This window comes from Schistosoma haematobium, chromosome 4 (genome assembly GCF_000699445.3).
Source record: "Schistosoma haematobium chromosome 4, whole genome shotgun sequence".
Lineage (NCBI taxonomy): Eukaryota > Metazoa > Platyhelminthes > Trematoda > Strigeidida > Schistosomatidae > Schistosoma > Schistosoma haematobium.
In genome coordinates this window covers 19,261,281-19,274,038 of record NC_067199.1, presented here as the reverse complement: position 1 = coordinate 19,274,038, position 12,758 = coordinate 19,261,281, and the positions used below count along the sequence as shown (strand labels likewise).

The following is a 12,758-nucleotide window of genomic DNA, read 5'->3' as shown; positions in this document are numbered from 1 at the left end:
TTGTTTGGGGTCAACTCTTAACCAACCAACCTGAGCTGTTAAATATACATGGAGGGATTCTCACACACAAAACTTTCGAAATGGATCTTACAATGCCGTTCTTCGAACTTACCTCTCTAGTGTACATTCTGTGCTTATTACTGATGCATCGCCCGTGAGTATTGGCGCAGTTTTGGAGCAGGAAGGTAGACCAGTTATTTGTGTTTCACACAAACTTTCTGTTACTGAACGAGGTTATTCACAAACTTAGTCAAAAGCATAAGCTGTTTTTGGGCTGTTAAAAGATTTCATAAATATTTATTCGGGAAGAAATTCACTATTTTTTTCTAAAGATGAAGCTTTAAAGTTTATTTATCATCCTGAAAAATCTCATGCAAGTTCCGCAGCTGCTATGGTTCAACGATGAACTGTTTCTTTGAGTGCTTATGACTATACGGTTCAGCACAGGAGTGCCAAACAAATTCAACACGTTGACTACATTTCTCGACAGTAATTACACGATAGACCTGTTGATACATCAGACTGTTCGTTAGTGCAAGCTTTACCAGTGAGACGTCCAGATCTCATTAGAGAAACTCGTAGATATTTTGGAGGTATACTCAGTGCTATACGGAAAGGTTGTGATGCTACTCCGAAACGTAAATTTCCTGTCTACTTTTCAAGGTGGGATGAGCTATCCACTACTCCTGATGTAATCTTGTGTTTAAACGATCGTGTTGTTATTCCTCCTTGATTGCGTAAATCTGTCCTTGAAGATCTTCATAGTGGACATTTAGGTGTTGAGAAAATGAAGTCCTTGGCAAGGCTCATATGTTGGTGGCCATAGGTGAATGCGGATATATGGCCTACAGCCAACAATTTCCCAAAATGTCAACAGTTGGAAAGTCAGCCTTCGAAGTGGACTCCATGGCCAGTATCGTCTTAGGCCTGGCAGAGAATTCATGCAGAATACTTTTGTCTGCTTCTTGGAAAATACTATACACTTGTTGTCACTGATTCTTTTCCAAAGTGGCTTGAATATTTTTTGCTACTTCACCAAATTCTGACTTCACAATCCAAGCCTTAAGAAAGGTGTTTAGTCGAGAATTGTTCCCATGGCATTAGTAATCGATAATGGTTCTCACTTCGCTGTGGATGCAGTCACTACCTGGTCGAATGGTATTGGGTGCAAACATCTGTTTACTGCTCCCAGTTACCCTTGTTCTAATGGTCAGGCAGAAAATTTTGTTTTAGCAACCTCTGTACTGCAAAAGTTTATAAATTTAATATGACATATAAGAGAGATATTCGATAATACGCATGATGCCTGAGTATGAATTTCAATTAGTTTATTTATCATATCATTGCATTGTTCTTTATGAGGTTTTGCAAGCCGCAAAAGTTTAGAAACATTCGGACGCAATTTATTTGATCGTAAGGATTTGTAAAACTGTCTTGGAAATGTGTGTGTAGTAATGTAGGTCTTGTGAAACTCCAGTTTTACATTTTCAGATGCAATTTTGCATTTCAGATTAACAAGTTCATCTAACCGTTTAATGCAAGACGAAGGGAGTCTTCTTTTCAAGAGTTTAAAGCAGTTAGTCCCTTTTATAAATTTCGATAGAACAATGAGAAGACGGAGTACATCTGAAAAATGTGGTTTATTTGCGCCGTACATTTCAAACAATCTGGTCACACATGTACTTGTCAAGACATTTCCACATGAAAATTAATAAAGTTCAATTAAATAAAAGTTCAAGTAAAATAACGAGGGAGGTAGAAAAAAAAGAAATTGTCGCGTTACCCTAGGCCATAGAATGACTTATGGATTAACAAGCAAATTCAAGGTTACGACAAATTATGTTCCAGGAACTAGATGAGTCTGTTCCGATTCCGGTTGTTAATTCTAGTGCGAGTGAGTATGTTGTAGATAATACAGAGTCTTTATTTAATACACTGTCGAATAGACACATGATGAAAACAGTTAAGATTGATAAGCGAATATTTAAAAAGGTCGAAATGTGACTGGAGTAGAATGAATAGATTGGCCTGTCTGCAAGTTGGAATAAGAGGTATGAGCTTAACATAATAATCGACACTACACAATTCTAATACCACTGAGTTTAATCTAGATAATGCAGTCTCTATCCAGTACACTACCGGACAGACATAGGATGAATTTAAGCAGAAGATGTAAAGTCGATTACGGACACTTAGAATCCAATCCAAGCTATGGCGGATGTGGTGTCTGTGTGAACTAACGATTCCTTTGTGCTTGTTGAATGCTTGATTTCGAATTCAAAATACAGTACATTCGTTCGTGCTTATCTAGTACTTCTATATTAAATTGCGTTATTTCTGGGATCCCTAGTTTGTACTATAACTCAAATACTACCAATTATCATAATATTTTTAGTGTTTCCATTACAATGAAATGAATTTGCATTAGTTGCCATTCATCTTCGTTTGTGATTGTGCTGTACTTACGTTTTGAGACCTATATCAATTTGTATTAGTCAGATCGTTCTTTTAGGTGATACAGAGGTCAGTATATAATGTCTAAACAGTTAAAGATTAGTGCAAAATTGGTCTATCACCCACTAGATTTATTCCAGTGACTGAAAATGCTGCGGAAGCCAGCGGACGTTTGTAGTCTACTTGTACGTGGTTCAAACTGTAAACAAGTCAGCCTGAATTATGTTATACAGTCAGCTCCACACCATCATACTTGCAAAACCGAGAATAATCTTATTTGGCTTGTCAAAATAATATCAGAAATCTGAACATACTATTAATAACTATGTTTGAATGACTTAAACATCAATAACTACGAAGAAACGACGTAACACGTATTATGGCTCACAGAGATTGCTTCACGGATTTGGCTAGGGGATTGAATTAATACAGCTCTATAACTTTCGACATGCATTCATCTTCTGACCAAGTAAGTATACACATCAAAAACTTGAATGTCAACACCAACCAGGGCAATGAAGAACCACTTATGAGCACCAGACAACGGGATTTCAATGTGAATAAATAAATGGCAATAGTTCAACAAACCGACTTCGTAAACTTACAAATGACTCAAAAAATGTGTCTATTATTTGAGCGATATAAAAAAGTTGAGAGAAATAATATCTCTACATAAACCATTCTTAACATTCCATCCTCATATTGCCAAATAATTACTAAAAACTGTATGGAATAAAAGGTTCAGGACGGATGGAAAAACTGAATTACGCCACAATTTTATGGCACAACATTTTACATTCAGTTAGATAAGTTAACATAGAGGTAGTAGCGAAGCTGAAAAAGAAGAGCTGCGGAAATCTTGCGTTCGCTGTAACTCAGGATACTTATCGATTAGTGGTTGATAAAGTGGGTCTATTGTATACTTAATTGTGACTGGAGATAACCTGCAACCAGAAAAAAATTACTCAAACGAATAAATTAGTGTTTCCATCTACTAGCCTCCGTTTACGCGTACCAATGATTAGATTATGATGTTGTAGAAGTTCCATACCAATAATTGGCATAGAAACATCTGCAACAACGAAAATCCAGTGAATGGGTTTGTGCAAACCCACGTTAAGGTAAGCGTACCTTTTGCCATACGTAGCGATCGGTTTTCCGTTTGCCGCCTGTAAATTTAGAGCCGATTCGTTAAGCCGGTCGTTGGGATTCGGTGAGAGAACGCTAACTTCTGCGCCAGTGTCGACGAGGTAGCGAACCCTCGTTGTCACATCTGTGACGTATAACAGACGGCTATGTTCGCCGGCTACGGTTGCCGTTGACGCGTGCCGGCTTGGAAGTTTCTCGAGTTGTTTTTCTAGTCGGTCGGTTTTGAGATGGGAAAATTGCAGGGTTTTCTGCAATTTCTGGAAGACTTTCCATACTGGTTGTGATACCAGCACCAGTCGGGATTATCCGTCTCTCGTGGTCTAGAGACAGATCGCTTACGTGAAATGCTTCTTCGTGGGGTGTGCGAGCGATTAAGGTCGTTACGAAGATTAAGATAACGCGTGAGTGTATGACATAACTCGGTTATGTCATTCTGAGTCGTTTGAGGCATTTCTTTGACTGAAAATACCTCGGTAGTAGAAGGTTTCGTAATTTCTAAGATACGATCGGCAGATGCAGCCAGCTCGCCTAAGGCGTTGTTCTGGAACGAGACCAGAACCACTTTCACCTGTTGGGGAAGTTTAGACAAGAAAAGTTGTTTGAATAGGCCTTTGTCGAAAGTTCTTGGGCCTATAACCTCTCTCATCCTTTGCAAAATGTCCGTCGCGAAACCGTGCTGCAGGTCTATGTTAATAAAGAGTTGATCTAACCTTTGTCGATCGGTTAGGTCTCCTCGTTTAAGAATCGAACGTTTTAAATTTTCGTAAGGTTCAGAAACATCACTAGTAAACATACTAGGTGTTACGTACCTGTTGAATTCGCGCGGTAGTGCCTTGAATACTGAGAGGAATTGTGCACGTGTGTCATTCACGCCGTGCCCGTGGAAGTTGGCTTCTGCGTAGCAGAACCAGGCTTCGATATTGTCGAACCAGAAGGGCATGAGTTGGAACGAGGGTGGGGACATGGTCTTAATCTTAAATGCCTTAGGAGTCTGTTCAGTCGTAGGGGAATATTAAGTACGAGAATACGAGGGAAAAATATATGGATATCCTGAGACACGGGAAAAAAGTATCACAATGTGTAAAAATTAAAAAATAAGGCAATAATATATAAAAATCCCAAAAAGGAACGGACTCACAGTTGCAAACAGGTGTACCAGATCACGTCGGTCTCACCAATGAAAATGACACAGGTATTCAGTGTTTGACAACGCTTTTACCAGTAACACCTTCTAATATAATTCGTACCCACCGAGAGAAATCAAAAGACAGAGTCGAGGAGATCGGAAGAGTGTATTTGGCGATAACCAAAATATCGGAATTTTCTGATCTAGTCTGGCTAGCGATTGCAGTAGATGTTAGGCACGGCGTTCCCACACGTGATCTGGTGCTGATGCGTGACCGAGCGCCTTCAGCTAGGTGAGTCCACTAAAATTAATCTGGTCAGCATCGAATGCCGAAAACTTACACAGCTATTTATTTTGGGGATTTATTTACCGCTACAGAATTACGGTCAGTAAAAATCACTAAGGAGAAGTAAATGCGTGCTTAATCTATATTTAACTGGAAATGCAGCACTCTCCACAATCATTCATGCACAAAAGTTATTAGAATATAATACATATGGTCGACTTCTTGGTAAAAGTAAATAACACTTCTCCAAATCAATGATTACAGTGTGATTGTGACCGAATGAAATAATAATCTGCACGAAGGAAATTGCAACAAAAGTTTCTTAGTAACTGATCACAATATTCCAAGATCATAACATTGAAGAAATCGATCATTCTCCCATGCAAAATCGAGTTACGTTCATTGCGAAGTGATAAGTATTTTGAAAAGTGTTCGAATATTGCTCCATATTCCGGTCACCTGGTATTACATTCGAAAAATAGTTACTGAGTTATTCAGTATGTCAAATAGCAAACAGACAAGGCATTAACGAACGAAGAGCTGAGAATTGATGATTCGTGTAATAAATATTGTTTTTTAATTCACCAAATTAGCTGTCATTTAGCATATTACTTTTTGAAATTTACGTTACGTTCGGCCACGAATAAGAGATTCTCAAATTCTGGAAATGAATAATAAAAATATTTTAATTAAACAAATGTTCATAATTTCAAAATAGTCGCTCGTCGATATTTATTGTTTTGTAGATACATATTGGGGAAGGTGTAAGGTTTTTACAATCATAAAATATCTAATGTTTTAGGTTTTCATTAGGAAATGGATGATAGCGTTGTCACAGTTGCAAAAATTCTTGAAGCTTTCCGTATTCATTTGGGTAAATTGGATTTCAAATGTGAAACCAATGACATTCAACCTTCTTCGTTCATTTCTGGTCATGTATGTCTCATATCGTAAGTAATGTTTTAGGAGCTACCAGTGAGCAACGATGTCGTCAACTTTTTTCTGAAAGTGGGCGGTTTTGTGCTGTTGTGCGAAAATACACAATGCTTAAATCCTATGTCTTTGAGCAAAGTACTTCATGAGTTACTTTCTTCACATCTATCTGCAAGTGTTTTGGCTTCATTGTTGTATCGTATCTACCAATCTCCAGACACTTGGGTACCTTTCAATAATGTCGAATTTTCTAAAATCCTAAGCCTTCTTTTTCAGCCGGTTTATTTTCACTCTTGCATACGATTCCATTTGCTTCAACACCAAGTTCCTATTTTAGTTTTCCAGATGATGCGTATTCCGTATGTAATGCTTATTCTAAATTTTGTTTCAGAATGTTTCGCTACCACCCACTGATAAGTGGCCAAGCCAAGCTGGTTGGACATTCCACTGCTGGATATACCGAAAACGTTTAACAAATAATAAAATGCATTTATATTGGTAGATTAATTTCTTGTCTGTTTTATAACCATTCATTTCAAGCTTTCAAACTTATGATCGGTTAGGATTCTCAGCTTATTTTATTAACGAAGTTCTGTTTTTATCTGTGAGTCGTAGCAAGGGGAAGGTTGATGAGTTTCCGATCAATTCCTCTTTCTGTCTTCATGAGGTTTGTTAATTTATTTTGGTGATCAGTACTCTCATTTTAGTGGTTCATGCTTACAATTGTTTATTCGTTTTTGCGGTGGGGTGGGAGTGGTATTCTTTGCTACGTTAATGGTACGTTGGTGTCAAATGTGGACGTTACATGGCATCTAAATACCTGTGAGGTATGACATTTATTTTTGTTTAAGTATTATGTACTATATTATTAATCGTTGTCTACCCGTTGGTACTCAGAATGTCTTTACTTAATGTGATAAAGTACTATATGGATGAATTTCCATCCTGTTCCCTTTGATGCTGTTTCCTGTTTACACACTTCATTAGTGGCGTTTGAGAAAGATATCCGGTTAACTAGAGAATGTTTCCTAATTATGGTTTGCTTTTTACTTTTAATGCTTCAATAAGTTTTCCAACAAGTTTTAAGGCTATCTAATGAAAGTAGTCATAACATTTTATTCACCTCGTCATACTGGATATTTATATTCTGTCAACGTTTCCTCACTATCCAGAAAGTGGATTGCTATTTTTTAATTTCAAACCTCGTGCTTCAAGTGTTTAAGATGTAAATGTATCTTCTAATAGATGGTATAAATCAAAACATTTTTTGTCAGTTGATTTTTTCCTTGTGCAAGGGAAACGGTTTTTATGCATTATGCAGTGCCACTATCCGCTTCCATACAAGTCTACTTATTTGCTTCGGTTGTAGATTTTCCAACATTTGTAGATGTTTCTCATGGACAAGTTAGGATTCTCGTAGTTTTAGGAGAATGTACTAAAATGACTGACAGACAATTTGATCTGTATTTCTAAGTAACTATTCAGGTTTTTCAGAAGTGTTTATTCATTTGCTTCCCAGTTTTAAGTAGTGTAAGTCACTGGTAAGTGAAGCGTTCTTACAGATGCTACCTTGGCTTAATAGTCGTTATTTCTCGTGACGACTCAATTGGCCTACATTTAGTGGAACATTTTAAGTTCTATCATCGCAAACTAGTTAGTTGGATTTTGATATGACAAAAGACAGTAAATCTTAAGTTAGTGGATAAATTATTTTATCTGTAGTGAGATTCGATGCCTGTAACTTGTTTACCATTCTTCCCGTCTTTTAACGACAGAATATAAAGTCTAAAAATGGTAGAACGTAAAACTAAAAACTCTTCATCCTGTTTCCCGAACTTATATTATCGATAAGAATTGAAGTCTGTAAAGCTAATAAATCAGAAACCATTTACATAAGGGTATGTTTCACAGGTTTCAAGCAGCCGTCTGTTGAAGATCGTCGGTCATGCTTTTGGGTCGTCAATACCCCTCCTAGCTTAGTTTCCTTTCTACACACCCCAACAAATGTTTTCTTGCATTGTGTGAGCAATGCGGATGTTCAAATGTCCACTTACCCCTAAAAACACTCGTGTCAATCTTGTTAAATGGTCAATAAGGACACTAGCTTGTACTTTTTCTTGCAGCTGAAGTTACCACTAAATAACAAGATACATTTTATTTTTCTAATAATACTAATCAATAGAACATTCAGTTTTGGACTAACAAGTTTTTAAATTTTCAAGTTATATTTTTCCGAAGTGTTAACCTGAAATATTCGTTCATACACATGTGTATATCTTTTCGCTCTTGATACCTGATACTATCAATTTAATCTTCTATTTCATTTCTGAGGTGTTATTAGATTGTGTTTTACTTGAAAACTTATATGAATTCGTACAATGATCACCAGCGTTTTATTTATCACTTAACGTATTTTACTATAGATTTTTAAGACATGTTTAATCGGTCAATCCAGTAACACCACAAATGGAGATGGTTTTTGTGGCCATATGTCTAACATTATGGGGTTTGCGGAAGCTCTTACACCGGAACAAATCAGTTATATTTACTGTTTAGGTCCAAAGTACCAAGTACGTTTACACGAAAATGTTCCACCATGTATTGTTCTGAATTTACTATTTGTTTAGCTTGTGATTTTCTAGGAAGGCAGTCCGTTATCTAGTGAAGAATGCTTTAAGTTTTGTATTAGAAAATCCAGTAATCTGGATCTAACTGTATTGATAGTTTTACTTGTAGTTCTATGGCCTAACATTTTTGTACAACCAAGTTGGTTATAAATTTATGTTCCTCAAGGATTAAAGTATTATTGATCGTTACTGTCCGTAATAACGGACTATTCCGTGTAAATCGATACTTCCTAGTAATTCTGATAATATTCTTTGATCAACCAGCTAAATGATAACTGATATTAGAGTGGTTTAGTAAGAAGTCTTAATTTGTTTCGGGAATTCAATATCAATGGTGCAGTGGTTTTGGTTTGGGACTGAATTTTCACACTCTCTTTGTAATTGACAGAATACCTAAGTATTTACTTGACGAACGATCTGAATTCATTCAAATAATGTTTGACTGTTTGGCTTTTTCGGTATTAAACTGACCACTGTTATAATACGTTGGACCTTAAGCTGATATATGAAACTAGAATACAATTAGGCTGACAAAATATAATATTGATTTTGGTTTTGATATTCACAACTATTGTTGTACAAGTTGATCATACTCTCGGAGGCCTGCGAAGATATTTTGAAAATAGACTTAGTTCTTGTCTCGATCCATCAAAAAAATACTGCACGTTGTACAGAACGTTATCATTGTTATCATCCTAGACGGTAGGTTTATGACTAAGTTAGTATTTCTATTTTTGGTTAAGTCTAAGCCTGTACCTGAACACGTTAATTCTGAATTTCACACACTAAATTCTTTTATTTGCTTGTCGGAAATCACAAATAAATGGAAAATCGTAGTAACTCTCAAAATAATTATGTAATTTCTCTAGATTTACCAACTTAGAGTATCGCTTCATGATTTCTCTACCAGTCTAAGGAATATTCATTTTTCAAAATATATGTTAAAATGAAGGGCTTGAGTTTAAATTTGTGAGTTGCCTAGGGAAGGTTTGTGATTGAGAGACTTTGAAATCTTAAAAAATAAATAAAGGTTTCTTTCTCACTTTTCAACATAGTTTATCTATACCACCTATAAGGTATCTGACTTCTTATGAAATGGAAATATACTGTGACCCAAAAATTGTGACATTCGGTGGATAACAGTTAAGCATGTTTATGCGCGAACTCATTTTAAATATTGCTAGTTTGCGGTGAAACAGGCAGAAAAGTGGTTCTGAGGCCGCGTGTAGATTTGAACAAGGATAATAAATCCATCAGTGTAATTGTTCTCATACGTTGACTCATTTGTCTTTTTCATGTATCTCTCATACTAGTTTATACATTCTGATATGAAATAGAGTGTGATTAAGTCAGGGAAAAGCTGATGATAGCAGCATCAAAAGCAGAACATCAAACCAAAATGTCACTTACCATCTGACTTAATTTTTTAGAAACGTAAATTCGTCGTTAATACGGTCATCATTTTTTACAGGCTATGCAATATAGTCCGAATTTCTTTACACTGTTGGAGATATGTTTACCATTTATCCGAATCCTAATTATCCTGCTAATTTTAATTAATATTCCCCCGTTAGTTTATTCCGTTCATGATATACTTATGTGCTTTGGTAAATTTCCGATGTTTGGTCTTCTCGTTGAGAGGTGCGGTAACCTGAAAGAATAAACGTTTGCTTAATGTTTTAGTGTTTTTTTCTGCATATCTATGGTTTTTACAGAACACTTATATAAATGCTACTGTTGAATTAGATAACCGTTGGTCGTCACTGTGGATATCTAAATAATTGCAAGACTAAACGTAATTAATCTCATAGTCGAAACTTTATTACTGGTATTTTCTATACTATGCTGTCTGTAATATCTTTGTTTTCACTATATCTTATTTTAGTATATTTTAATAAATTTGCTTCCTAGGGTCAGTTCCATTTTGAAGCTGATATCTGTGATGAGTCTTTATCTAATCAAACCGAAATAATTAGTGATCTTAACAAGCTGTATAACTCCCTTGTGTTTGCATACAATCCTCTTTCTTGTGACGGTCGGTTATGTCTTAATCAGGCTGTAAACTTCCACCAGTCAAATCAAACATCTTTGCACGCTTTAATGAGTGAGGTAAGGTTCTGTTTGTACTTTATATCGTGATAAAATAATCCTTTGCGATCTATGTTTTTTCCATTGATAATACATCCGTTTCCTGTACTAAAATGCTTTGTATTGCATCTTATGTCGTTTTTAAACCACAAGTAATACCGCGTTTTTACCGTCGCTTTACCAGCTAGTTGTGTGGGCTCGTAAAATGTCACGTGGATGAAATCCTCAAGTAAAAGTGCACTTTACTGACGATTATAAAATACTCCCTAGCTATAAAACAACGAACGATAAAAAGCTATAAAATTACAGTGGAATAGTGATTTCAATATGATGAATTAAAGGTCAAGTTTGCATACTACAAGTTAGGCTAGAGTTGAGAGTTAAGTTCACCACCCTTTAGGGTTTTCGTCCCTAAGTGACATGAGCTATCGTGCAAAAGGTTAGGTTTAAATAATGGAATTTAAACTATATTCGTGCTAGGACTACAAATTAAGTTTAAGGGTATTCACATAGCGACATCAGCTTTAACGCGATAATGCTTTTTCATCCTTTTGTTTAGAAGCTTAAAAAACGGATGAGATCTAGTGTCATCTGGAGTGGCAGGATACTATTTCGATACACAAACACCGTTAACTATGTACTGAATCACACCAAGCGGTTTAACATACAATCTGGATTAGGAGTAGGTATTTATTGTGGTATAGATTAAGCACGATATTATATTCACTGTTCGGTTGCACAGTGGACATTTTTATTATCTTCAAACATTTTTGAAAACAAATATTGCCAATTTTTACCCAGTTATTCACAACATACAAGGTATTTAACACTGCTTTTATTTTCGTGCAAAAAAGAGTAGGCACCATTTAAATTCTGATAGATTCACTCGAGGCCGTCAGTATAATTTACTTTTTTTCAATTCTCATCATCCATTACAACGCTGTCGTTCATTGTGTGTCCCATTCCTTGAAAACTTGACCATTCGTTCCGTGTAGTTGTATGCATATCTTTTGGTGACCTCTAATACGATGTAACTAATACAAAATACGATCTAAGTTGCTCCAGAGTCGAATTGAGCTTTTCTACAACGTGGTGTAAAATAACTACATTACATACTGCTACTTTTTTAATTTTGATAAGAATGTCGTTGTCGTATCATAGTCTTAGATCAGTACATGTTTTATTTCTATTTCTCCTGATTAAACCAAAAACCTTGAAACTCCTACTACGTTATAGTGTGAAATGTATGCTCACTGGTCCATTTTTTTAGTGATGACGCAACTTGTCCTGAGATTTTTCTTTCTTATAATTTCACTTAGATTAAGGAGCAACCATGTTTTTTTAAGTAAACTTATTTGGTATTATTAGTGCAATATCTTCATATCAACTTGTCTATTGTTTTCTTAGCACTTAATCAGGTGAAAATAATTATTATTGGTTCATAAAAAGCAAGTAGTTTCTTGAAAATCTGTTCAGTTTAGCACTTCATCCTTCTCTTTTCCATTTTATTATTCAGAATGTCTCTGCCGTAATAAACAGTTCAGTGTCTGATTTATTCATCAAACTGGGAGGCATGCACTTATTTTATCCTTTATTTAGTCGCTTAGATTGGCCTTCTGAGAAGTCTGTTGCTTTTGAAAATAAATTAAATGTTCTAGAAATACTTGCTCTTCATCCATCGTTTGCCAATCTTCAACTTTCTACACCTGAAATCCCGTAAGTATTACTTAATTGCGTTTTAAATATTTATTTCGATATTCTTTAGATTCTTAATGTTCTGTTCATTTTATTTTGGTAGATTTATGTGTTGTTGGGTGACAGTTTTTTCTCTTTATTATTCCTGAAATTTTTTGTTGAACTGTCTTGCAATATGGGACTAAGCCTTTCTTCAAAATATAGTGAATCAAAATGCCTAATTTTCGACATCTTTCTATCGTAGGTATGTTTGAAGCGCCGGCTGTGAATAACTAAACGGAATAAGTAATGTGGACGTTTTAGGAGTAGTGAAATTAGTAGGGAAGGTTAGTCTGTTGATGAGTCTAAGGACGTTATCAACCAAGGCAGTTGAAATATATTTTAAGCATACAAAGTTACT

The 12,758-nt window shown here is 35.7% G+C and overlaps 2 protein-coding genes across 3 annotated transcripts in view; one reads left to right on the top strand and one right to left on the bottom strand.

Moving 5' to 3' along the window:
* Window positions 1-3,772: 3,772 nt before the first annotated feature.
* MS3_00007585 (uncharacterized protein) lies at window positions 3,773-4,603 on the bottom strand. Its single transcript, XM_012940950.3, has one exon. The coding sequence runs from the start codon at window positions 4,565-4,567 to the stop codon at window positions 3,812-3,814; it is 756 nt and encodes a 251-aa protein (XP_012796404.3). The 5' UTR covers window positions 4,568-4,603; the 3' UTR covers window positions 3,773-3,811.
* A 1,032-nt stretch (window positions 4,604-5,635) lies between these two features.
* Window positions 5,636-12,758, top strand: part of MS3_00000433 (uncharacterized protein) — a 63,282-nt gene continuing 56,159 nt past the window's right edge. The window contains exons 1-10 of one of the 2 annotated variants that reach the window (XM_051208198.1): window positions 5,636-5,779; window positions 5,818-5,951; window positions 5,982-6,173; window positions 6,212-6,307; window positions 6,340-6,446; window positions 6,489-6,615; window positions 6,656-6,775; window positions 8,372-8,518; window positions 10,487-10,684; window positions 12,180-12,379. In XM_051208198.1, coding sequence (XP_051066434.1) covers window positions 5,832-5,951; window positions 5,982-6,173; window positions 6,212-6,307; window positions 6,340-6,446; window positions 6,489-6,615; window positions 6,656-6,775; window positions 8,372-8,518; window positions 10,487-10,684; window positions 12,180-12,379 — 1,307 coding nt within the window. In that variant the 5' untranslated portion in view covers window positions 5,636-5,779; window positions 5,818-5,831. Of the gene's footprint in view, window positions 5,785-5,817; window positions 5,952-5,981; window positions 6,174-6,211; window positions 6,308-6,339; window positions 6,447-6,488; window positions 6,616-6,655; window positions 6,776-8,371; window positions 8,519-10,486; window positions 11,094-12,179; window positions 12,380-12,758 lie in introns of those variants that run through there. The other variant, XM_051208200.1, reaches the window with a different exon arrangement.